Raw genomic sequence first — 26651 nt, forward strand, 5'->3', positions numbered from 1 at the left:
ACATAGAAGATAATAAATACTTGTTTCCTTTCTCTTTTTCTTCCCCTAAATAAAAAGGACAATACTAAAATATAAAATAAAAAGAAATGAAATGTGAAATTGTAATGATCAAGCTTATCTCCAAAAAAAGAGATATGAAAAGGCACCCCCTCATTCTTTTCAGAGGAGGGGGCAATGAGTATACAACACTACAGGTGAAATGTCAGATATTTCTGATGTGTTAGTTGGTCTTGATGAACTGTCTTTTATTTCCCTATTATCTGTAAAAAGGATAGCTCTGTGGATGGAAATGTAGGCTATACAAAATAGTTATCAAAATGTATTTTTAAAATGATAGCTCACATTTATATAACCCTTCAACATTTATAAGTGATTTCTCACCACAATTCAGTAGTAATTAGTGCAAGAATTAACATTACCATTTTACCCTAGATTAGGAAAACAAGATTCAAAAGGGTGAAATGAGTTGCCAAGCCCACACAACTAGTAAGTGTTGAAATTGGGGTGAAGACCCTGGTCTTTCCCGATTTCAAATTAAATGCTCTTTCCATGATGCCTCATTGCCTTTCAACAGCATCCATCTTCCCACCCCAGACATCTTAAAACAAAGGTCTTCATAAGCCACTGCAGTAAAAACAAAACGGTTACTGGTTGGCTCAACCTCTGGTAATGAGCATCTATCTTCACTTCATTAAATTAGGCTGATCCTCAAGAAATAACTAGGTTCATCTTCAAACCCTTTCCAGCTCAGGAAGACCTGCCAGGCTCCACTGGGAGAGCTTTTGAAAACCCAGAGTTGACTCTATTCCTAGAGGAGGTATCAGAGCAACCCTCCACTAACATGCTCCTGAGTTGGTTTCTCAAGGATTCCCTTTATCATCCCGTCATTGTGACCCAGTCTCTTCTGACCAGATTATGTCATGTGGGGTGCCTTATAAATGTTACCTTTATCACAGTAAAATTTGTCCCTGAATAAGCAAAAGAACTCTGACAGCTTTGTGGGGGCTGGATGTTCTCTTCTGAAAGGATATGAGAAAAAATAAGGCAAGGATAATATGCAGATCCCTGCAATGTGGGGCATGATGCCTCTTTGAGGAGACAAGGAAAAGACTAAGGATCTAATGAAGAAGAAGAAAGTGGGGAGCATAAAGACTTTCCTCTTCGGCTAGCCCTTTAAAACCAAAATGATAGAGTTCATTTGCATTTAGATCTCTTTGGCTCCTCTTTTCATCTAAAGACAAATCCTCACAAAAGGCTGCTTAATTAGACCAAATTAGATTTCCGCCTAGTGGCTTGTCATTCATTACAAAATGCTGTTCTTTTTCTATTTTGGTAATTATAAGCTGGTCTATACCAGTTTGCAAGCATTCACTTCAGCCCCCAAGTATGACTAGCATTCATGATTTTGTGCAGAGAAGAGGAAAATTATTCAGTTGCACCAAATCTGTCTATTTTACAAGTTGGATCAAAATCATCAGTGGAGTCTTTTAAAATAATGGGTATTCCCTTTCTTAATTCTTTAATGATTAATTGTAGTAGCATAGAGGTAGGTAATTTTCAAGACTAAAAGCTAAGTACAAACAGATTTCATATGTAGCAATTATGCCATATATTTGAAATCTTTACCTAAGTTATGCATCTCCATTCCATCTAAGAAATCTCCCATTAAATCATTTATAAGACATCTTCTCTTCCCCCCCTTTTTTCCTGTTAATATCTCTCAGCCATTTTTTACCCTAGGAAATGAGCACACATGCTTATTCTTTAGAACTGGATTGCCTCGTGCTCAAAGCTGAGGAGACTGAGGCAGAGGAGTGGGAGGGTGCTGCTGCTCAAGGGATCATTTAGAATCACATAAGCTGGGTTGAGTCTCAGCTTTGCCACTTACTACCTGTGTGACTGATAAACCTCTCTGAGTCATAGTTTCCTTATCTTTAAAATGAGGAGATAAAACCAGATGGTCTCTAAGGTTCCTACCAGCTTTAAATCTATGACCCTATAAGTCTGTGCCCTTCATCATGTAGCATCTGTTCAACTGCTCTAGTTGTTTAGCTCTAGCTCTAGAGAGCCCTGGTTTGAAAAGATTGATGCAGCCAATTGATAACAGGATTTGAGCATTTTGTTAATGAAACAAAGGTTCCACTATTCCAGGATTTCATTGCGGGGGTATCTCACTTAACTGGGCCAGGGGTCACAGACTGTACCCCTAAACCTGACAAATAAGCATGGATGATCAATGATCACAAATATGTCCTCATTAGTGGAAAACCTAACTTCAACCATATTCCCTACTATAAGCAGAGAGGAAGGAACTTTTCTTTCTTTCTTTTTAAAAATACACCTTGCTTTATAAATCATGTTGAAAGAGAAAAATCAGAGCAAAAGAGAAAAACCATGGGAGAGATAAAAAAGAAAAAAAAAGTAAACATAGCATGTGTTGATTTACATTCAATCTCCTTAGTTCTTTTTCTGGATGCAGATGGCATTTTCTGTCCAAATTCTATTAGGATTGCTTTGGATCTCTGAACCACTGAGAAGAACCAAGTCTTTCATAGTTGGTCATCGCACATTCTTGCTGTTATTGCATACAATGTATTCTTGGTTCTGCTATTTCTACTCAGCATCAGTTCATTTAAATCTTTCTGGGCCTTCCAAAACCCAGCTTGTTCATAATTTTTTATAGAACAATAATATTTCATTACTTTCACATACCACAACTTGTTCAGCCATTCTCCATTCGATGGGCATCTACTCATTTTCCAATTCTTTATATCACAAAAAGACCTGTTACAAATATTTTTGCCCATGTTAATTCTTTTCCCTTCTTTATGATTTCCTTGGGATATAGGCTCAGTAATGGCATTGCTGGGTCAAAAGGTATGCACAGTTTTATAGCCCTTTGGACATAGTTCCAAATTGCTCTCCAGAATGGTTGGATCATTTCACCACTCCACCAGAAATGCATTAGTGTCCCAGTTTTCCCACATCTCCTCCAACATTTATCATTATCTTTTCCTCTCAGCCAATTTGAAAGGTGTGAGGTGGTATTAGTTTTAATTTGCATTTCTCTAATCAAGTGACTTTGAACATTTTTCATATAATTATAAATGGCTTTAATTTTGTCATATGAAAATTTTCTGTTCATATCCTTTGACCATCTTCAATGTCATAGATTTAGAGGAAGAAACCTTTTAGATCATTAAAGAAACAACATGCTAGCCATGTTATCATGGGCAAGCTAATGTTTGAGCTGCATTTTCCTGATGGTGATAGTAGGGACATTGGATCTTATATTTCTTTTATCAAATTAATTTTGTTGATAACTTTTGGATTTTTTAAATACTATCAAAATTTCATTAGTATCTTTCTTTCTATTCCCTCTCATAGAGTCATTCCATATAAAAATAGTTTTAAGGAAAAAAAAAACAAAATGAAAAAGGAAACATGATTCAGATTGATCAGTAACATTGAAAAAATCTGAAAATATGTGCAATGTGCCATATCTGTGGACCTTCCACCTCAGAAAAGGGATGAAGTGAGACTATCTTCTTATATCTATTTTTGCATTCATTCTTTAAAACTTTGTTGTGTTGACCATTTCTGCAATCATTGTGTATATTATTTTCTTTGTTCTGTTTATTTCATTGTATCAGTTCATTCAAATCTTTCCATATTTCTATATGCTAATCATGTTTATCATTTCTTACCATATAGTAATATTCTATGACATACATATACTACAAATTGCTAGTTGTTCCCCAATTGATGGAATCAATTTTGTTTCTCTTTTTCTATTATAAAAAGTAATCTTCGTTTACAGCAATATTGTACTGTGGTCAACTATGAATGACTTGCTATTCCCAGTAACAGATTGAACCAAGACAATTTGAAAGAACTTAGAAAAAAATGCTATTCACATCCAGAGAAAGAACTGATAAAGTCTGAATACAGATTAAAACATACTATATTTTGCTTAATTTTTTCATGGTTTTGTTTAACTTTTGGTCTGTTTTTTCTTTCACAACATGACTAATGTGGAAGTGTTTTATATGCTTGAACATATACAACCTATATCAAATTGCTTACCATTTGAGGGGGGAAGTAAAGAAGGAAAAGAGAAAAATTGGGATTCAAAAAAATTTTAGATGAATGTTAAAAATTGTCTTTATATGCAGTTGGGAAAAAATTTAAACTATATTTAAGAAGTGTTCCTATAAATGTTTTTGTGTACATCGGCACTTTCTTCTATCAGTGACTTTCTTGGAGAAAAAAGCCCAGTAGGGTAATGAATATCTGGGTTAAAGATTATGGATGTTTTAGTTATTTGATTTTGTATAATTCTAAATTGCTTTCTAAAATGTTTGTCTTAATTCACAGCTCTGCCAACAATGTATGAGTGTGCCTACTTTTCCATAATCTTTCTAATATTGGCTATTCCCATCTTTTTTTATTCTTGCCAGTTTTCAAGATATCAGATTATCTCATTTCAATTCAATTCAAAATACATTTATTATATATGTAGAGTACTAGGTCAGTATTATACTAGCTACTGGGGGTATAAAGGCAACAAGAAAACATTCTCTGCCCTCAAGGAGTTTATAGTCTATTGGGGAAAGGGTGGTAAAGAACTTGTATAGAGAAAATTGAATATATAAATCTTACATATACAAGATAATTCTGGGATGAGGGCTTTAACAATTGGAGGGGAGTATGGGAATGAAAATGGACTTTCTGGATATGGTGGTATTTGAATTGAGCTTTGAATGAAGCTAAGGATTCTATGAGTTGTATGAAAGGATAAATAAGAATTCATTTTTTAAAAATGACAGGAGAGAAAATATCCTAAGCATACGGCATGGTCTGTCTAATAATATGGAGATGAAATATTGTATATGGGGAACAGCAAATTAGAATTATTAGAATATTAGAAAATAGAATTAGAGTATTTAAAAGAAAATAATATGCAATAAACCTAGAAAAGTAAGCTAGAACTAGATTATAAGAGGTTTTAAAAGCTAAAATGGAGGGATTTTATTAGTATTTTATTCCATAGATAAGAGAGAGACTCAAACTTTTTGACCTGAGGAGTAACATGATCAGAACTATGCTTTAGGGATAGCAATTTGACAGCTATGTGAAGGAATGGTGAGGGGACATACTGGAAGCAGGGAGACCAATGAGGAGGCTGTTGTAATAGTGTTAGGTGAGAGGTTGAGGACCTGAGCTAGAGTGGTGGCTGTGTGAATTTAAAGATGCAGGATGGATGAGAGATATGTTACGTAATTACAAAAAATTAGAGATTTTTTGAATAAACAAAATCAATGAAGATAGAATAAAAAGAGAAGCTGATGGTTAGTTTAAAAAAATCACAACAATTATCCTTGATAGCCAAGATATTTAGGGAATTGATGCAAATAGATAAGAATAAGAGCTATTACCAATAGGTGAGTAGTCAAAAGATATGAACAGTTTTCAGAAGAAATGCATATGATCAACAGTCATATGAAACAATGCTCCAAAGACCTATGCCTAAGAGAAAAACTAAAATAATTCTCATTTTTCATCTTACATTTATCATATTGGCAAAGATCTCAAAAGACAAAAAAAGGTAAATGTAGTTGTTATAGCTCTACATTTATATGGAGCTTTAAGGTTTATGAAGCAAAAAGTGCTTTACCACTTTATGAAATTCAAAAGAGAAAGTATTATTATCCCTCTTTTACAGATTAGGAAACTGAATCTTAAAGAAGTCAAAAGGCACAGCAAGTGTTAGAGTAGAAACTTGAATCCAGGTCTTCCATTTCTTTTTCTTTTTTTTTTTTCCTCTCTCTTTTTTTATTGTTATAGCTTTTTATTGACAGAACATATGCATGGGTAATTTTTCAACATTGTCCCTTGCAATAACTTCTGTTCCAACATTTCCTTTCCCTCCCACCACCTCCTCCCCTAGATGGCAGGCAGTCACATACATGTTAAACAGGTTAAAAGTATATCTTAAATATAATATATGTGTACACATCCATACAGTTCTCTTGTTGCACAAGAAAAATTGGATTTAGAAAGGTAAAAATAACCTGGGAAGAAAAACAAAAATGCAAGTAGTCCACATTCATTTCCCAGTGTTCTTTCTCTGGTTGTATCTGGTTCTGTCCATCATTGATCAATTGGAATTGAATTGGATATTCTCATTGTCAAAGATAGCCACTTCCATCAGAATGGATCCTCATATAGTATTGTTCTTTAAGTATATAATGATCTCCTGGTTCTGCTCATTTCACTCAGCATCAGTTCATGTAAATCTCTCCAAGCCTCTCTGTATTCATCCTGCTGGTCATTTCTTACAGGACAATAATATTCCATAACATTCATATACCACACTTTATCCATTCTCCAATTGATGGACATCCATTCAATTTCCAGTTTCTAATCAAGCCATTCTCCAATTGATAAATGGTCAAAGGATATGAACAGACAATTCTCAGATGAAGAAATTAAAACTATTTATAGACATATGAAAATATGCTCCAAATCATTATTTATCAGAGAAATGCAAATTAAGACAACTCTGAGATACCACTGCACACCTGTCAGATTGGCTAGAATGACAGGGAAAGATAATGTGGAATGTTGGAGGGGATGGGGGAAAACAGGGACACTGATACATTTTTTTTTTTTAAATGACAAGAATTTTATTTTTTATTTATTTTTTTTAATAAATTTTATTTTATTTAATAATAACTTCGCATTGACAGAATCCATGCCAGGATAATTTCTACACGACATTATCCCTTGCAATCACTTATGTTTCGTTTTTTTCCCCTCCCTCCCTCCTCCCCCCCCCCCCGGATGGCAAGCAGTCCTATATATGCTAAACATGTTGCAGTATATCCTAGATACAATACATATTTGCAGAACCGAACAGTTCTCCCACTGCACAGGGAGAATTGGATTCAGAAGGTAAAAATAACTCGGGAAGAAAATCAAAAATGCAAATAGTTCACATTCATTTCCCAGTATTCCTTCTTTGGGTGTAGCTGTTTCTGTCCATCATTTCTCCAATGAAACTCAGTTAAGTCTTTTTGTCAGAGAAATCTACTTCCATCAGAATACATCCTCATACAATATCGTTGTCGAAGTGTATAATGATCTCCTGGTTCTGCTCATCTCACTTAGCATCAGTCCATGTAGGTCTCTCCAAGCCTCTCTGTATTCATCCTGCTGGTCGTTCCTTACAGAGCAATAATATTCCATAACATTCATATACCACAATTTACCCAGCCATTCTCCAATTGATGGGCATCCATTCATTTTCCAGTTTCTAGCCACTACAAACAGGGCTGCTACAAACATTTTGGCACATACAGGTCCCCTTCCCTTTTTTAGTATCTCTTTGGGGTATAAGCCCAATAGAAACACTGCTGGATCAAAGGGTATGCACAGTTTGATAACTTTTTGGGCATAATTCCAGATCGCTCTCCAGAATGGCTGGATTCGTTCACAACTCCACCAACAATGCATCAGTGTCCCCGTTTTCCCGCATCCCCTCCAACATTCATCATTATTTTTTCCTGTCATCTTAGCCAATCTGACAGGTGTGTAGTGATAACACTGATACATTGTTGATGGAATTGTGAACACATCCAGCCATTCTGGAGAGCAATTTGGAACTATGCTCAAAAAGTTATCAAACTGTGCATACCCTTTGATCCAGCAGTGTTTCTACTGGGCTTATACCCCAAAGAGATACTAAAGAAAGGAAAGGGACCTGTATGTGCCAAAATGTTTGTGGCAGCCCTGTTTGTAGTGGCTAGAAACTGGAAAATGAATGGATGCCCATCAATTGGAGAATGGCTGGGTAAATTGTGGTATATGAACGTTATGGAATATTATAGTTCTGTAAGAAATGACCAGCAGGATGAATACAGAGAGGACTGGCGAGACTTACATGAACTGATGCTAAGTGAAATGAGCAGAACCAGGAGATCATTATATACCTCAACAACCATACTGTTTGAGGATGTATTCTGATGGAAGTGGATTTCTTTGACAAAGAGACCTAACTCCGTTTCAATTGATCAAGGATGGACAGAAGCAGCTACACCCAAAGAAAGAGCACTGGGAAACGAATGTGAACTATCTGCATTTTTGTTTTTCTTCCCGGGTTATTTATACTTTCTGAATCCAATTCTCCCTGTGCAACAAGAGAACTGTTCGGTTCTGCACACATATATTGTATCTAGGATATACTGTAACCTATTTAACATGTAAAGGACTGCTTGCCATCAGGGGGAGGGAGTAGAGAGAGGGAGGGGAAAAATCGGAACAGAAGTGAGTGCAGGATAATGTTGTAAAAAATTACCCTGGCATGGGTTCTGTCAATAAAAAGTTATTTAAAAAAATTTCCAGTTTCTAGCCATTACAAAAAGAGCTGCCACAAACATTTTGGTACATACGGGTCCCTTTCCCTCCTTTAGAATCTCTTTGGGGTATAAGCCCAGAAGTAGCACTGCTGGATCAAAAGGTATGCACAGTTTGATAACTTCTTGAGCATAATTCCAAATTGCTCTTCAGAATGGTTGGATCCGTTCACAACTCCATCAACAATGCATCAGTGGCCCAGTTTTCCCGCATCCCCTCCAACATTCATCATTATTTTTTCCTGTCATCTTAGCCAATCTGACAAGTGTGTAGTGGTATCTCAGAGTTGTCTTAATTTGCATTTCTCTGATCAATAGTGATTTGGAACACTCTTTCATATGAGTAGAAATAGTTTCAATTTCATCATCTGAAAACTGTCTATTCATATCCTTTGCAGGTCTTCCATTTCTAAGACCCCGTTCTTTTGGCACCACACCTTAAAAATTGGAAAGTACTCTCAAAGCAAGGGATATTACTTTGTCTTGTTGATTCCTGTCCAACTTTTCATGACTCCATTTGGGTTTTCTTGACAAAGATGCTGCAGTAGTTTGACATTTCCTTCTCCAGCTCACTTACAGCTAATATGTGGCTGAGACCAGATTTGAACTGAGGAAGATGAGTTTTCCCAATTCCAGGCCTGGCAATCTATCTACTGTGCCTCATAACTTCCCGTTACTTAATTAGACTCCAGCTAATCTAGAAATCCTCTCTGTAGTGTATTAACTATGTGGCCAGTTAGACAATACTTAAATACCTCTAATGATAGGAACTTACTACTTTATATGACATCCATTTCCATTATTGGACAAAGTTATTTGTGTTGAGCCAAAATCTGCTTTCTTGTAATAATAATTGTACCTAAGATTTATATAACACTATAAGACTTGCAAAGAGCCTTACACTTGCTATTTCATTTGAGTTTTCAAATGACCCAAGATAAATATTATAGCTATTATCTCCATTTTACAGATAAGGATATTGAGACTAAGAAAGATTAAGTAGCTTGCCCAGGGTTCCACAAATTTCAGGTATCTAAGGTAGGATCCAAATCTGTGTCTGATTCTAAGTCTCGCACACTATCCACTATGTCACACTATTCTTATTGGCGCTAGAGTCACATAGAGGTCCTCTGTTACTTCTTTCCTATGACAGCTCATCAAATATTTGCAGATACCAAGTATATATTGCCCACATGTATAATTCACCCTTCTCTGCTTGTTTCTAATTAAAAATTTCCAAGATAATATCTTGCCTTAATTGATGCACTAAAGCTAAAATACAAATAAGTAAAATGAGATCTTTATCTCCACATCTTCTCCTTCCTCCACCCTTCCAGATACATCTTGATTAAGGTTGGAGTCTTCCAGTATTTCTCATGAGATGGCTTCTGAGACTTCATTCAGTTCTAGATAAATGAACCTAAGACTCACCAGTGCTTCTTATGGTAGCTTTATTGACATACTTCCAGTTAAAAGCTATAGAAATGAACGTGCTGCATATACATATATATATAGTTTGCATCTATGGTGTACAAAGAGATTTCTCATCAAATCTCTCTCAATCATCAGTCCCCAGGTATCATGCTTCTGTAGTTGCTTACTAAAATTTGCATCAGTTTCAGATGTTCAGGCTAAACTTTGACTGGGATTGGGCTGGGAGTGGGCTCCTTCCTTGTTCTGGAAACAGTGCTACTGTGCTTGCATATTATGATTCAATTTATCCCTTAGTCACCTTGATCTGGCCTCAATTTATTTCTATAGTTCTCTTCTGTCAGCTCCAAAAACAAAAGACTTCTGAAGCACCTTGTTGTTCTTGTATCTCCCTTATGTGCTTAACAACAGAACCTAGTGCATTAATTGACACAAATTTAAAAAAAATTTTTTTAATGTGATATAAAAAATATCATCCTATCACTGTTTTCTTTACCCTATAAATTTTTTAAAAAGCACTGTTGTGAGCGTTATAACTTGGACCTTCAAGGTATTGCTAAATTTTGGGAATTCTATTAAGATAATATACATGAGGCAATGTATTATTGTGTGTTGAAGCAATCCAGGTTTAAATGACTTGCCTAGGGTCACATTTCTAGGAAGTGTCTGAGGCTGGATTTTGAACACAGGTGTTCCTGATTCCAGGACTGGTGCTCTATTTACTGTGATTCCCAGCTTTCCTCAGTATATTGCTAAAATAAAGCTTAAAATAGCTTGCCCTGTGCCATGAAGGTCTTTCTACTTTGTATTCCTAGACCTGAGCCAGCCTCTTCCTACTTCTCATTCATAGCTCAAAACTTATAACCACCATGCTAGCCCTGACCATTTATTCTCTCCATTTATTCAAGTCACACCCATCCTTCCAGGTTTAACAAAAGTCCCACCTCCTACACCTGACTTCCCATAGCTTGTTATGTTAAGGGGTCAGCTGCCTACAGTGATTCTCTCCTCTGGACCCTCTGTACATAGTCTCTAGCATGCATCCCATATTAAACATAGGTTAACTTAGTTATATTTCATACAATGTCCTGTTTTCCTGTCTACACGGGAAGCCCCTTAAGGATAGGGTCATTGTCATAGTATTCCTCTTTTTATCCTCACTATCTTAGAATCCTATACATAATGAATGTTCAGGAAATGTTGTTTGTTGTTTTTTAAATAAACATTTTAATCTACTTGATAAATGTTTCTTAGATTGGATTGGATTTTAGAGCAGTGTTTTAGATACTGGGGGATAAAACATATGGATAAAATACAATTCTTGCCTTCATGGAACTTACAGTCTAGAAAAAAGATATAACACAAACAACTATAATATATAACATTATATAATGCATGACATAGTTGCTAAACAAAGTGACAGACGCCAGCTAGATGGCATCATAATGCATAGAGTCCTGACTAAGGCTGGAATTAGGGACTCATCTTCCTGAGTTCAAATCCAGCCTTAGATACTTCTGTGTAACCCTGAGCAAGTCACTTAACCCTGTTTGCTTAAGTTCCTTCATCTGTAAAATGATTTGGAGAAAAAAATGGCAATTGCTCCAGAATCTCTGCCAAGAAAACCTCAAATGGAGTCCAGAGAGTTGGATATGACTGAAATTGATAGCAACAACAAAATACTAAGGAGAAGGTCATAACCAACTTGTAGGAGACTCAGGGAAAAGGGCCTTTAAATGGATCCTCAAAAATTAATGTAGATAATGATATAACGATGATTTATTTGCAAAACTGCCTTAACTTTCCATTCAACAATGCCTGTAACTCCCAAGCAAGCAAACTCCCAAGAAGAAACCTACTGGAGCCTTGTACTCCAGCCTCCAAGCTTTGTCCTAGAGTCACCAGCTCCTTTCCCCTTTTTTTCTCTTTCTCTCTCTAGCCCACTTATCTTTATTCACAGGCTTTATTTTAAATCAATATCCCCCGTCTTGCTATGCTAACGGGTCAGCTGCCATTTTGTGTTAAACTCCTTCTCATTTATTACAATATCACTTTTTTTATTGACATAGAAATAAAACTTACAATCAATGAGATATTATTAAATATACATCAAAAAAAAGTCACTGAAGCTGGTGTTTTCATCTGTACTCTGGAAGGAACAAGGGTTTATCGAGGGAAAAAAAAACCCACACTGAACATTTTTCCTTCACTATTACATGATGCGATTTTCAATGAATCTATAAAGAAATTGAAAACATAAATAAGGTAACGAAAGAGAATGATCCTTGCAGCTGTCAAAACTTAAAACACATCAGTTTCCCTTTGATTTCTGTTTTAAGTTTTGAAAAGTACATAGATCATTCTTTGCCTTTTTTATTTCAGGGAGCTTCTGCCATGAATCTACTAACTCTGTGCTCATCTGGGTTTGACCCTTGGTAGCTGATGGGATCAACTGACCAAATAAACATGTCATCCATTTCTCATGACACCCAAAGGGGCGTCACTTATTTGTTCAACCTTCTTTGCAGTCTAAAATACTATTCTATCCCCCTTTGTGTTCTACATCAAAGGGAGCTTGAATATATTTCTTCCAATTACTGCAATGTATCCTTCAACAACCATTGCAAAGAACCATAGAATTGGAAAGGACCTTAGAGACAATCTAGATGGAAGATCATAGATCTAGAAGTGCAGGAGATCTCAGAAACCATATATAATCCAACATTTTATTTTATAGATGGGGAAACTGAGCCACAGGGAGAAGTGACTTGCCTGTCAGTAGAGAGATGATTAACTGGTAGAATCAGGACTAAACCCAAGTACTTTGTCTCCTAGTCCAATGGCTTTTCTTTCTCTCTATGCTATATGAAGTCTTCCAAAAACAAGATCATGTAAAAAAAAGTGAGAAATGGATTAAAATGAAATACAGAAGTCTCCAAATTTAGGAAGATCCTAGGCTTTGCTTGAGACAAAAATTATAATGGTTAGAAGAATTAATAAATCCATATAAAACCAGATTTCAGCAGGTTTCCCCCAACTGGATAGTATTCTTTTTTGTTGTTATATTGTTTTGGGTTTTTTTTTTTTTTTTTGGAAAGTGGGATTATGTGACTTGCCTAAGGTAACACAGCTAGTTAAGTGTCTTGAGGTCACATTTGAAATCAGATTCTCCTGATTCCAGGGCTGCTGTTCTATCCAACTTTATCATCTAGCTGTCCCTACTGTCCACAATTTTACCAGGCAAAAAAATATCTACAACAGAGATGATACTTAAGGATGATACTCCCAGTGCTATGGAACAGATTTTTCACTAATAAATTTTCATCAGTTGCCTAACATCTTTAAAGTCTTGCATCTTCCTTGTTATTTCCATCTATTGAAATCCCATTCGTTTTTTTAAATTTACCTTTGAGTCCACCTCCTCCATGAAATCTTCCCTGATTCCCCTGAAATGAAAGTTTTTCTCTCTCCAATAAACTTCCCATAGTAGTTTGTATCTCTGTTTTGGAACTATTTTGTCTTGCATCTTCATCATCAGCCAGTCAATAATCATAGACTTTTTCCCATAATGTTTTTGTGTAAAAAGGAATAACAATTCTGTCTTTTCTTATTTGTTTGTTTTGAGGCAATTGGGGTTAAGTGACTTGCCCAAGATCACACAACCTAGTAAGTGTTAAAGTGATAAGTGTCTGAGGATGGATTTGAACTCAGATTCTCTTGACTCCACTGGTGTTCTATCCACTGCACTATATAATTGCCCCTCAAGCCGTCAATACATATTTATTAAATACCTTCTATATTCTGGCACTGTGCTAAGCACTGAGGATAAAAAAAAAGGCAAAATATAATTCCTATCTTCAAGGAGCTTACAATCTAATAGAGGATACTACAACAACAAAATATGTATAAACAAGTTTATAGTATAAATAGGAGATAATTAACAGAGGGAAGGCACTAGAATTAAGAGGAATTAGAAGCTTCCTGTAGAAAATAGGATTTTAATTGAATTAAATTAAATTCCTTTAATTAAAAAAAACCTGGGAAGCCAGTAGGAAGAGAGGAGGAGGGAGAGCATTCCAGGTATGTGGTACAGCCACAGAAAATGATCCGAGCCAAGAGGCAGAGTATCTTGTTCTTGAGATAATACGGAAGCCATTGTTACTGGATTGAAGAGTATGTGATGGGTGGAATAAGGTAGAAGAAGCCTGGAAAGACAGAGCTTTGAGTGATTAAGGATTTTGTATTATTTCTGTACATGTCAACCCTCTACTAAATTATAAGCTTTCTGATGGCAAGTGAATACCCCATTTTGTTGTTTATTTGTCCTTCTTACTGGAAGAGGACTAGTAACATCATGATGTTGAGGTCAAAGTACAGTGTGTCTTGACTGGCTGATCAGTCCAATATAAGCTTGGAAGACTACTAGTTGGACACAAATGATTCATTTGAACATTGAGGATAGAGATATTTCTGGATTTGCCGACCACACATTTCCTTTGTGCTACTGTGATTTTGCTGATCTGAGAGGCCATCTAATCTAATTGCTTCACAGTCCTGTTGAGGAAAATTGGGTGCTGAGAATGACTGGCACAGGGTCACACAGCTGTAAAGAATCATGGTGACTAGAAAGGGCAGATCCCAAGTTTCAAAACAAGTCTTCTAGCTCTGTGGATCTGAATTGAGTAGAATGGTAATTGGCTGAACCTTAATTTTAACAACAATCTCCTGGCTTTAAATCTAGTGCTTTCACTATATTATGGTATAGAAGTGCTTAATGGAGATTCAATTGAATTAATAATTTCCAGTCTTGACCTATGTAAGTGTGTGAAGCTGTACAAGAAATAATATTCCTTATGTGTTCCTCTGTTTTCTTATTCAGAGTAGGGAGAATTATTGGCTAATATACTATATTGGAGGAAGTGAAATACAGGTGGATTCATTTTGAATGAACTTATTTCAGTTATTCACACTCGTGTCTACAGCAGAGATATGGATAACCGAAAGAAGTGGTGATTTTTTAAAAAAGCATTTTTTCCTGGTAGTAGAAGCATATCAACTTTCTTAATTCTGATTTGTTCAGGCTGATTATTCAAATTAATTTGTCTCCTATAGGTATATACCAGCTGACAGCAATGGGGTATCATTGGATCATAGATCTCTAGAAACAGAATGGATCTTAGAGGCTGTCTAGTCCAATCTGTTCATTTTACAGATAAGGAAACTGAGGCATAAAGAAGTGAACTTTTTGGTCCAAGTCCACACAGAAAGTAAGTGGATGTTTTAGTTTGGACGTTGCACTGGCTTACAATTGTGCTAGATAGCCAGAGTGAACAATTTGTGGCAGTGGATAATCCACAAAACAGATAAGTAGGGTTACCTCTTAATCACCTGCAAATCAGAGGGCAACAGGTAGCATGACTTTTGTGTGCCCCCCAAACACTCTGGCAACCTCACGATAGTAGGAACTTCTTTCTTCCTAAGTTCTGGAGGAAAAATTCCCAAGAGTCCATATCCTGGGAGGATGATATGCCACCTGCAAGTGACTTGAATATACTGATTTCCTTAAATGCCATCTCGTGTGTTGTTTATTGTTTTAGAAACCAAGTCATGGTGTTTTGTTCCTTCCAACCTCCTCACATTTGCCTTCTTCAAAACGCTGTGTGTTCCTTCCTCATCTACCTAAACCTGATGCTGAGTTACTGGCCCCCAGAGGGCCGCGGGAGCTCAGATCTGATGCATCCATGCACTTTGTAGCTCACCGCCTTCTCTGAGTGTAATCAAACATCGAGCTAAGTAGCAAATAAATCTCTCGATCTCATAAGCTGCACAGCGAGATCATGTAAATGCAAATGAAGGACTTGATTTCAAGCTGTCGCAGGGGGGAAGGGGGAGAAAACGCTGGGCCCTGTCACTGCAATCACTCCACAAGGCAAGAGCCATAAATCAGCAATACTAATAGTAATGGCGACATGACAGGAGGCTTTACTGTACAAGGGAGGGTAATGAAAGTAGAGAGAACAGAAGGTAGTGGGGAAGGCACCCGGGGAAGCAGTGTGGGCTGCTCACAGCCTCTGACTGGCCTCCAAGGTTCTTAGGGGAGCTGGAAGGGCGGGACTGGCCTGCTGAAGTGAACATTATAGGCCAGTTCCTAACTCAGCCAGGCTGTGGAAGCATCCAGAGAGTACTGACCACCCAGGGAACTGCTAGAGACTAGTCAAGATTTCAGAGAGTGGCTTCCCTCTCAAGTCTGTTACATCTTAGTCTCTCCAGATTTGTGTGTGTGTGTGTGTGTGTGTGTGTGTGTGTGTGTGTGTGTGTGATACAGACAGACAGACAGACAGACAGAGACACTTCAGGTTTAAAAATTCCATGTATAGGGTTGAAGTTCTAAAAATTCTCATTGCTCAACCCAGACCCTGAAGCTGCTCCTATCTACTCAGAGTTCCACCCTACCTCTCTGGCTGTGACTTGTCTTTAATGGTGTCCATGTGGGAGTATATCAGTATTCCTTTAAAATATCTCTTTGCAGTGTCCAGCTGCCACCCTAACAATGCACTTAATTCAAAGCCTTCAGCTCTTAAAATGATACCAGAGCCCTTTGATACAAGAAGAGCCTTACTTTACATGATTGTTTATCTGAGCTTCTTATTATGGAAATAAATAAATATCCAGTATGCTAATAATGATCATAATTTGCATTTATATTGTGATTTTCATTCAAGGATCTTAAGTTGTTTTACAATAATAAATTACACATTCGGTGCATACACATTATGGTGTGCGTGTGCATATGTATGCATGTCTATATGTCTATACAAATATTTTATTTAATATCTAACAGGCAGTAACTCTTCTGGAATTCCATGTAAGAGGGTGCATTTATGGAATTCATGAGAGGGGAAGCTTTTCAATTGTCTAACAAATGTTCGCTTAGCCTCAAAACAGTCATATAAGGTAGATAAAATTGAACAAGGGGAAAGTGCTGGATTTGGAATCAGAATATCTGGATCCGTAGCCTGCCTTGCACCTATAACCTGGGTGATTTTGGACAAATTATTCCACTTTTCTGTCCCTGCGTTTCCTCATCTGTAAAATTAGGAGGTTGTAGCTTATGATTTCTGAAGTCCTTTCTAACTCAAACTTCTATGGCACTAGGATCCATTCTGGTATAGAAGAGAGGAGAAACTGAAAAATCTATTAATTGATCTTTGGTTCATTAGGAGAAATAACAAAACCAGATCCAGAACGCTTCCTGACAAATAATTTTCTTATCCTTAAAAATAGTTGCTTACTTTTGGGGGGAGGAGTATAAATTTAGGAAAATTATAATTGATATTATAAATGGTAAATTCTACACTTTCTCTCCTTTTTAATATTGTATCGTTTGTTACCCCCTTACACAATAAACTCCAGCATCTCCCTATCATCTATAGAGTTAAATATAAAATCCTTTGTTTGGCATTTAAAGTCCTTTGATTTCTACCCTTCTTTCCATCTTTCCAATCATCTTACATTTATCGCACTCCCCTCTACACTTTGTGATCCTGTGACACTCACCTCCTTGCTGTTTCTTGAATACAACACTGCATCTTCTGATTCTGGACGTTTTTCCTCTGGCTGTCCCCATGTCTGGAATGCTCTCCTAGCTTCCCTGCCTTCTTTCAAATCTCAGCTAACTGACTGACTGGGAAGCACAGGCAGGTAACAAATGTGTGGTGTCTGGCTTTCTAAGTGACATTTCTTACAACATTAAGATATATATATATATATATATATATATATATATATATATATATATATATATATATATACATACTAATGTATATCTTCACACAGAGAGAAAGAAAGAGAGATACATATATGGAATTCAGATTAAAATAGATATTGTGATGCTTCAAAAGGCCAATGAGTTTTGAACAATTTCAGAAGCAAGAATTTGTGCTCAAGTTGCTTACACAGCAGGAGTTGGCTAACAACCTATTCACACTTACAATCCCAGAAAGATAGTTATCATCAAAGAAGGAATGGCTCTGGAAAACTAGGGTTGTGTTTTCTACCTGGGTTAGCCCAACATTGTTTCAGATGCCTAATTTTCTTCTGCATTGGGTAGTAAAGGGAGATAACTTGCAGAAGGTACCCAGAGAAAATTAGGACCTCCAGGGACTTAAAGAGAGATGGTTTTAATTAGAGCTGAGAGATGGGAAATAAGGCAGAGAGATGACATCTTAATGAGGTTTAATGAAGCTGTCTGCTGATGGGGACAGCTGTCACCCAGATCTGTATTCCAGCCAAGTGGCTTTATAACAGAGGAAATTTGGGGGGGAAAGGCAAGATTTAAAGACAGATGGGGGTTGGGGTAAGGCTGGTCACAACATTAAGATGAGATTCTCTCTTATACCAATATTTAGCATGGTACCACTCTAATCACTTGAAAAATTATCCAAACTAACTAGAAATACATTTATAGTTGCTTCTTTTTTCTAATTCCCTATAGTAGTAAATTTGGTATGACAAAAAACCTGAAGGACCTTCCCTGGAATTTTTCACTGATGTAAATGACTAAATAGAAGACTTGTGAGATTGAAGGTGGGGTAAGTTGAAGGATCATTTAATTGAATGTCCTGCTTCCAGACTCCACAACTGGAGTTTGTGGTTTGGTCTATTCTTAAAAAATCTCCAAGAAAAGCATTCCCTTTCCTTAGCCTCTGTGGGACAAGTGGTATTACAAAACAGACATTCAGTGTCTAAACACCTTTGGCGTCATGAATGGTCTGGTTTGTGAGCTAGTTAACCAGCTCCCCTTCCCTTGATTGGAAACCATATTTTATCCCCATTGCAGCTTTAATCTTGTTGAGAGCTGTCAGTGTGGGCAGCTGGTTAGGGATCTGGGTGTTTTTGCCCAAGCTGTAATTTGTGACCTCATCTCCTCCATTTCAGGGATATCAGAGTAAGGTTGCCATGGAAAAGCAGGTGACAGATACCATCAAGCCCCGATTTCCCTGGCGTATCAATGGCAACTAATCTCCAAAGTCTATAATAACATGCTTTGCCCCAGACCTATAAATACAGGGAAAGGAGTCACAATTGAGAGCTTATCATTCACACTGTACATCTTAAACGGGGACTTACAAATGCAGGATTAGATCTACATATCATTTTCTGTGAGGTTTCCAGAAAGGGTTGTGATGTTAAGGAGTTTGGTTGTAGTTCTTTAGAACAAGTCTATATGGGCAAAGTAGAGATTTGAGCAATTACCTTATAAATTGAATCAGGGTAGACAACCCATTTGGAAGATTGGAAGAAATGGAAGCCCATTTTTTCTCTTCAAAGAATGGCCTAGAAAATTGTCTTAATTCTCCATTTTCAATTTTTTTTTCATTTTTAATTCAATTCAAATTTTAAAAATAAGTTGACATTTCTGTGTCGTAGGAATGGGGCAAATATAAGTGTATGTTTGAGTCACATGGACCCTTATCTCAGGGAGGCTACTGTGGGATGGGACATGAGGATATCTCTGTAACACATATATCTAAGTGGATGAGAAAGATAAAAGCTGAGTAATGTTGAACAAGAGCATGGTGGGAAATGATGGTGGGGAGGAGCAAGGAGAGGAAGTACAGGCTTTCTGAAGGAGGTGGCTATTGAGCTAGAGTTTAAGGATAGATCAGAATTTAAGAAACAAGGGATATAAAGGGAGGAAAAAGAGCAAAAGACCAGAAAAGAGTATAAGTGAAAACATAGAGGCAAAAAAGTACAGGATATATACAGGGAAAGTTAATATTCCAGTCAAGGAGTATTAGGAAATACTGTACAAATTACTATAGGGAAGTAGGGGGAAGATTGTGGATGATTTCAGAACATGGGGTCAGGCCTCTGCTGGGGTAGAGACAGAAGAAGTAGTGCTGGATCTGGAGTCAGGAAAACCTGAAATCAGATCCTGCTCCTGACACTTAATAGCTATATGACCCTGAGAAGGTCAGCTCACTTTGCCTCAGTTTTCTCATCTGTAAAATAGAAATTCATAATCACACCAACCATTCAGGGTAGCTCTAATAAGGTAATAATTGTAGCACTTTTAAGTATGATATAAATGCTGGTTATTATTAACATCATCATCATTATCATCATTGTCATCAATATGGAGAGGGAGGCCCAAAGAAGTGCTATCCCAAAGTGACTCAGCATCAATAAGCATTTATTAAGCATTTACTCTATGTACCCGACACCTTGTTGGTATCTAGGTATATTTAGGCACTAGACCTGCTATCTTATTGATATATGACCTTCTTCCAAAGAAGCAGATAAGAATCCATCCTTGCTCCCCCTCCCATGTAATTCTCATCCATGTTCTCCTAACAATTCATTCTCATAGGGGGTCCATCCAGGCACTATAGCAAGTGTTGAGATACAAAAAGAAAAATGAAATAGTTCTGTCCTCAAGGAGATTACATTTCATCTGAGAATATAATATGTATCCATACAAGCATATATAAAATGTGTTTATATATATATGTGTGTGTATATATATATATATATATATACACACACATATATATATGTTGTTATTGTTGTTTTTGGTGAGGCAGGTTCTAATGGAAACTGATCTTTAAAATCTATGACAAAATGCTTGCTCTAGACTTATAAATACAAAGAAAGGAGTTACAATGAGAATGTATCACACTCATCACACCATTTCATTTTTTAAACATAATTTTTAAAAATTATCAAGCATCTTTTTTTTCTCCCACTTCCCTTTCCCCATTCAAAAAAAAAAACAAACAAAAAACAAAAACAAAAACAAAATTCTTGCTACAAATGAGGATAGCCAAGCAAAACAAATTCTCATTTTTCCATGTCCAAATATGGCTTGTTCTGTATATTTAGTCCATCATTTCTTAGTCAAGAGCTCTCATAATACATTAAAATTATATTTTCTAATTTCTAACCTATGTCTATTAGGTGCGTTGCAGCCTTTCACTTGCTTATTTTTGGTTTCTATTGGTACCTAAAAGCCCACAGTTAGTTAGTGACAAAGGAGAAATTATGTAATTGGACCCTTTTTTTCAGCAGAAGCAGCATACTTAGTTCTAGCTAAGGGTGACTCTTGACATTTAATCTGTCCTCATTTCCTTCCTTCCTTCCTTCCCAGAACACTGTACTGGGTATTATAGGAGAGCGGTAGAATATGGTATGAGTGCTGAATTTAGCCCAAGCCTTAAAAGTAAGTAAAGAGGGATTTGAGTTTGAATCTATCTGTCTGATGCAGACAAGTTACTGCCCTTTTCTTAGACCAAGTTTGCTCATCTGCAAAATGGGGATAGCAGCTGCATTGCCTATTTTGCAAAGTTGTGGGGAAAGTGCTTTATAAACCCTTTATAAAGCTCTATGTGGATATGAGTGATCACAGATAAGCTTCTGCCTTCCATGGAGCTTCCAATTTACTAGGTTATAAAACAGGAGTGCTTGACAAATACATTAGAGAAGTACAAGACAATATGACCATTTCCCTGGGCATAGATTTTTTTTTTTCATTTCTAAACCAACAGTCTGTAGACTAAAGGATACCTGAGCTGAAAGCAAAATGTCCCCCTGTGAAAATAGTTTGCTCCAGAGTTTGTCAGTCCACCTCCAGGCTAAGAAAGCTCACAGATGCCTCAGGGGAGAAGAGAGGGTTCTAATGGAAGAGCCACATTTTAATTAACTTCCCCTGCAGTCACTGGAGAAGCTGATAATTTTAATAAACAAAGGAGGCCAGAGCTTTGTCTTGGTGCAACAGTGAATCATATGGAATGAATTCCAAACAACCCTTTATAGCTGAGACCTTCATGGTACCAGAAACTTGGCAGCAGTCATTGTTCTGAAGAGATTCAATGTCTGGGATTTGATATGGACATCAATAAGAACAGAAAAAACAATCTTGAGGCTGAAAAATGCCTAGAGAAGTCATTTAATCTATCTCCCTAGCTCTAGATAGAAACACACAAAATTAGAGCTGGAAGAGACTTGAGAATCCAGGTTAGTGTTAGAAGGTATCTTCCTAATTCACAGGCCTGACCATGTCACTGCTCTAGCACCTTCAGCAACTCCCTATTGCCTATAGGATAAAAGAAAAGGTCCCTAATTTGGTGGATTTTTTACATTTTGGCTATGAATTTCTTTTCTAGCCCTATCTATTGGATAGTCCTGGATCCATAGGATACAGCTCAAGAAAATAATAATAAATATTTTAATTAAATTGTCCTTGGAAAATAGGTTAGAAATAAGGAGAGTGCTCTAGATTTATAAATATATATATAATACATATGTATTTATATATAATATATACATATATACATAATATATATGTAAATAAATGTAAATAAATATTTAAAAAGAAGAAAGATTCTTTCATCTCTGCACCAAGGCTTTGTAGCTTTCACAGAGGAAATATTCTAAGAGGAAAGTAGTTTTTCCCATTCATAGCACTCATTTCCTGTCAGAACTGAATTTTTAGTCAGCAGCAAGTGCGACTTAGTCTTCTCTCCACACCTCTGCCTCTTCTTGGTTCCTACTATTTCTCTAGTACCCTTATCTTCCACTGTTCCTGCTTCTGTAACCCTTTATTAGATGGAACTGTGGTGCTTTGATTGATTGAGAAATAGCTAAATAAATTGTAATGTGATTGTAACGCAATATTATTGTGCCATAAGAAATGAGGAATATTTGAAGCTTTTTATTTTCAAAACACATGCAAGGATATTTTTTTCAACACTGACCCCTGTAAAACCTTGTGTTCCAACTTTTCTCCCCTTCCTCCCACCCTTTCCCCTAGATGACAAGTAATCCAATATATGTTAAGCATGGTAAAAATATATGTAGATCCAATAGACACATACATATTTATATAGTTATCTTGCTGAACAAGAAAAACCAGATCAAAAAGGGAAAAGATATGAGAAAGAAAATAAAATTCAAACAAATAACAACAAAAGAAGTAAAAATGTTATGTTGTGATCCAGACTCATTTCCCACAGTCCTCTCTCTGGGTGCAGATGGCTTTCTCATCACAAGATCTTTGGAACTAGCCTGAATCACCTCACTGTTGAGAAGTGCCATATCCATCAGAATTGATCATCGTATGATCTTGATGACACACGCAACACACACACTGTTCTCCTGATTCTGCTCACTTCACTTAGCATCAGTTCATGTAAGTCTCTCCAGGTCTCTCTGAAATCATCCTGTTGATTGTTGAAGAAATACTATACTTAGTGACTACAACTATGTAAATGGAAAGACCACATTTCATCAGATTCATTGATGTATTGGTTTATTTTTCTGAAATAATTCCCTCCCTCTCTTTTTTATTCTTTGTTACAGTGATGGTTTGAAAAAAGAGAAATTTATTCAGAAATGAAGGTGACATGAAAACAAAATACCTTTAAAAAGTTGTGGGGTTTTTTTTAAGGGGAAGGGGACTAGATGATTAATAGCAACCATAACCTGCGTGTTTTCTTCCTTACTTAACCCCTGGATAGATAAAGGTAATTTTTTAAAGAGGAAAGTTGTTTCTGGTTCACAATTGCCTCTCTGGAAAGGGATTTTGTGGCCATACCCTTTATTCCATCTTTGCTTCTAGCCATCATCCCATTCATAGGATCATAGTTTTAGAGCTGGAAGGGACTTGAAGGAAGTCAAGGATATCAGGAGTCGAATCCCTTCATTCTGCAAGATGAAGAAATTGAGGAACATCATCATCATGGAAAGAGAGTGTGGCAATGGGGACTTTGGCATCAGGAAATAGAAGTAAGGAGAGCCTTCCAGATATGGAGGACATACAGTGAAAATGTTCAGAATAAAGAGATGAGGTATCTTCTTGGAGGAATGGAAAAGGAGACCATTTTCACTGGATGGCAGAATAGGTGGGAGGTGGAAGGGTGTGAAGTCTAAGAAGATTGCAAATATAGGAGAGTGAGCCGGTTATGAAGGGCCTTGAACACCAAACACAGGCTGTAGTAAGGTAGTGATTTTTTCTAGACCATAGGCTTCCTGGCTCCTAAGCTAGTCCTCTTGTGACTGTATTGCCTATTTATTGACTGGTTGCTTGACATGATCCTTAGTTCTTTTTTTAAGTTATTTTTATTTTTTATTAAAGCTTTTTATTTTCAAAAAATATGCATGAATAATTTTTCAACATGAATTCTTTTTTTTTTAATTAAAACTTTTTATTTTCAAAACATGCATGGATAATTTTTCTTTTTTTTTTTAATTTAATTTTATTTAATAATAACTTTGTATTGACAGAATCCATGCCAGGATAATTTTTACACAGCATTATCCCTTGCAATCACTTATGTTTCGTTTTTTCCCCTCCCTCCCTCCCCCCCCAAGATGGCAAGCAGTCCTATATATGTTAAATATCAACATGAATTCTTGCAAAATCTTGTATTCCACTTTTTTTCCTCTTCTTCCCATCCCCTTCCCTAGATGCAAGTAATCCAATATATGTTAAACATGGTCAAAATGTATGTTAAGTCCAATATATGCATATATATTTATATAGTTATCTTGCTGCACAAGAAAAAATAAAATCAAAAAGGAAAAAAATGTGACTCCTAGTTCTTTACCTTTTCTCCCACTGTTTTCTCTGGTAGGCTGAACTTGGGAAGCCTCGAGAAAGGAGCAGCACTCTTCCTGGAATAAATTTTAACTATGGATTGTATGTTCAAGAGATAGATGGAGGAGTCCCAGAAGGTAAGATGGTATAAGTTTGCATGTTGTAGAGCAAGAGCAAGTCGAAGATTGGACATGAGGGCAAACCACTCTACCCCTAGCTGGTGGGTCATGATTTTCCATTTGGCTGAGAGATGAATGGCAGGAGGATAGGACCAGCCAGAAGGGGTCAGAGTTAAGGATCTAATCTAATATGTAGTACCTGTGAAATATAAAAAGGCAAGAATTTGGAGTCACTGGACTTCCTTTCAAATCCAGTTTTTTGTCTCTGGCAAGTTGCTAAATATATCTTTGGCCCTCAGTATCCTCATATGCTGGACCAGATGACCTCTGATGTACTTTATAGCTCAGAATTTGGGATGAAAGGAATTTTTCCAGTGGCATGTGGTCGGCTTCTATTGTGAGTATCTGAGTTAGGGATAGGTTATAATTCTTCTGAGAGGTCAACAACTAACTTAAAAAAGGAGAGACTAGGGACAGCCAGATGGTGTAATAGATAGAGCACTGACCCTGAAGTCAGGAGGATCTGAGTTCAAAATCTGGTTTCAAACACTTAATAAAAACATGTGTGACCTGGGACATGTCACTTACCCCCAATTGCTTCCAAAAAGAAAGAAAAGGAGAGACTAGAAGTTTGAATGTGGGAGGAAGAGGTACAATGGGGATCTGTTGGGGGAAGAAGAGGAGGGGAAGAAAAGGAAGGAAAGAAAGATTTGAATGTATCTCCATTATTCTTTTGCTTCTCTTTCCCCATAGCCATTGGACACTGGGATGTTTTGAAACAGCAACCCACTTCTCCCCAGGCTATGACTCGAGATTTTATTGCCATGAACCGGGGTGCAATCAAGGCTGGTCTGGTCACAGCCAAGGAACATTTCCTATACCGTCAACTCAATGATATTCGCAGGAGTGACCAGGATGAGAGGCGTTTTAAAAAGGACCTGTCATATGTCCCTCCCGATATTACCTATGGGAATCAGGCACGGTAAGGCCTGGCTGTAACCAAAGCTTCATCCTTTCCTCTGTACTCTATCCCACCTCTGGAATCAGAGCACAAGCCAAAAAAAAAAAAAAATGCTGAGGTAGTGGTTAATGGGAATATTATCTCAGGTTTTCTGAGTGAATTAACATAGTTTGATGTCTCAAAGAACCAAACATAGCCCAAATTCCTTAAATCTAACCATAGATTTATTGATATTAAGCAAATCACCAATGGTGCATTTCAAAAAAGAAAAAAGATATATATGTGTGTCAGTCAGCTTTGCAGGCCATTCATAATTTCCCAACTGTGCTTTGGTTGTCTGAGTGGTAAAAGTGAATATGACAGTTTCAGCGGGGAAAAGCCCCAACATTGTCCAAAACTAGAGTAGGTCCCAGTGGTTGCAGTTTCAGAGTTAGTCCTGTTTTATTCTAAAGAAGGCAAAAACTCCTATAGCCTGTTTCAAATGCTCTGATTTGGAATAAGCAAATTCCAATTAGCTTTTGAATGTTCCAATTTATGAGTAAAGCTAGATCAAGATGTACATAATGGATGGCAGGATTCCTTAAAGGAAAGGGTTGCATTCATGCATTCTTCAGTTGTTCTAGCTGATTCTTTCTACCTTTCTCTCTGGATGAAGGGACTTGATCCCTTGGCCCACCACAGACTTTGTCTGCCTAACAATGGGGGTTTATTATCCATGTTTATGTAAGATCTCAGAATGCTTAGGATGGCAATGACTGAATTTTTTCCTATATCATTCTCACGCTTTGACAAAGAACTGTATCTCACTCATTCCAGACTGAGAAAGTTCCATAAAAAATAAAAAGTGCCATGTGGACTCAGAAGAAACAGATCGTTTCTTCTTGGGAAGATCAGGAAAGGCCACATGGAGAAGATGGGATTTGAGCTGGGTCTTGAAGGATGTATAAGTATTGTATAGGAGAGCTAGAGTAGACATAGAAAAAACCAGAATGAACAAAGATAAAGAAGTTAGAAATCATCAGTGGATTCCAACTAATCTGGTGTAGTCTAGTGTGAAGATGAGGTAAAACTAGAAAGGTAGAAGGAAACATTAAAATTTTCAAATGTCACTGGTGTTAGAGTTTAGA

General features: G+C 36.9%; 1 protein-coding gene across 1 annotated transcript in view; it reads left to right on the forward strand.

Annotated features, from left to right (window-relative positions):
- Positions 1-26651, forward strand: part of CFAP77 (cilia and flagella associated protein 77) — a 193285-nt gene that overhangs the window by 78123 nt on the left and 88511 nt on the right. Inside the window, exons 2-3 of the mRNA XM_051980253.1 lie at positions 24482-24581; positions 25317-25545. Of these exons, the coding sequence (XP_051836213.1) occupies positions 24482-24581; positions 25317-25545 (329 nt within the window). The remainder of the gene's footprint in view (positions 1-24481; positions 24582-25316; positions 25546-26651) is intronic.

The sequence above is a fragment of the Antechinus flavipes genome, chromosome 2, assembly GCF_016432865.1.
Source record: "Antechinus flavipes isolate AdamAnt ecotype Samford, QLD, Australia chromosome 2, AdamAnt_v2, whole genome shotgun sequence".
Taxonomy (NCBI): Eukaryota; Metazoa; Chordata; class Mammalia; order Dasyuromorphia; family Dasyuridae; genus Antechinus; species Antechinus flavipes.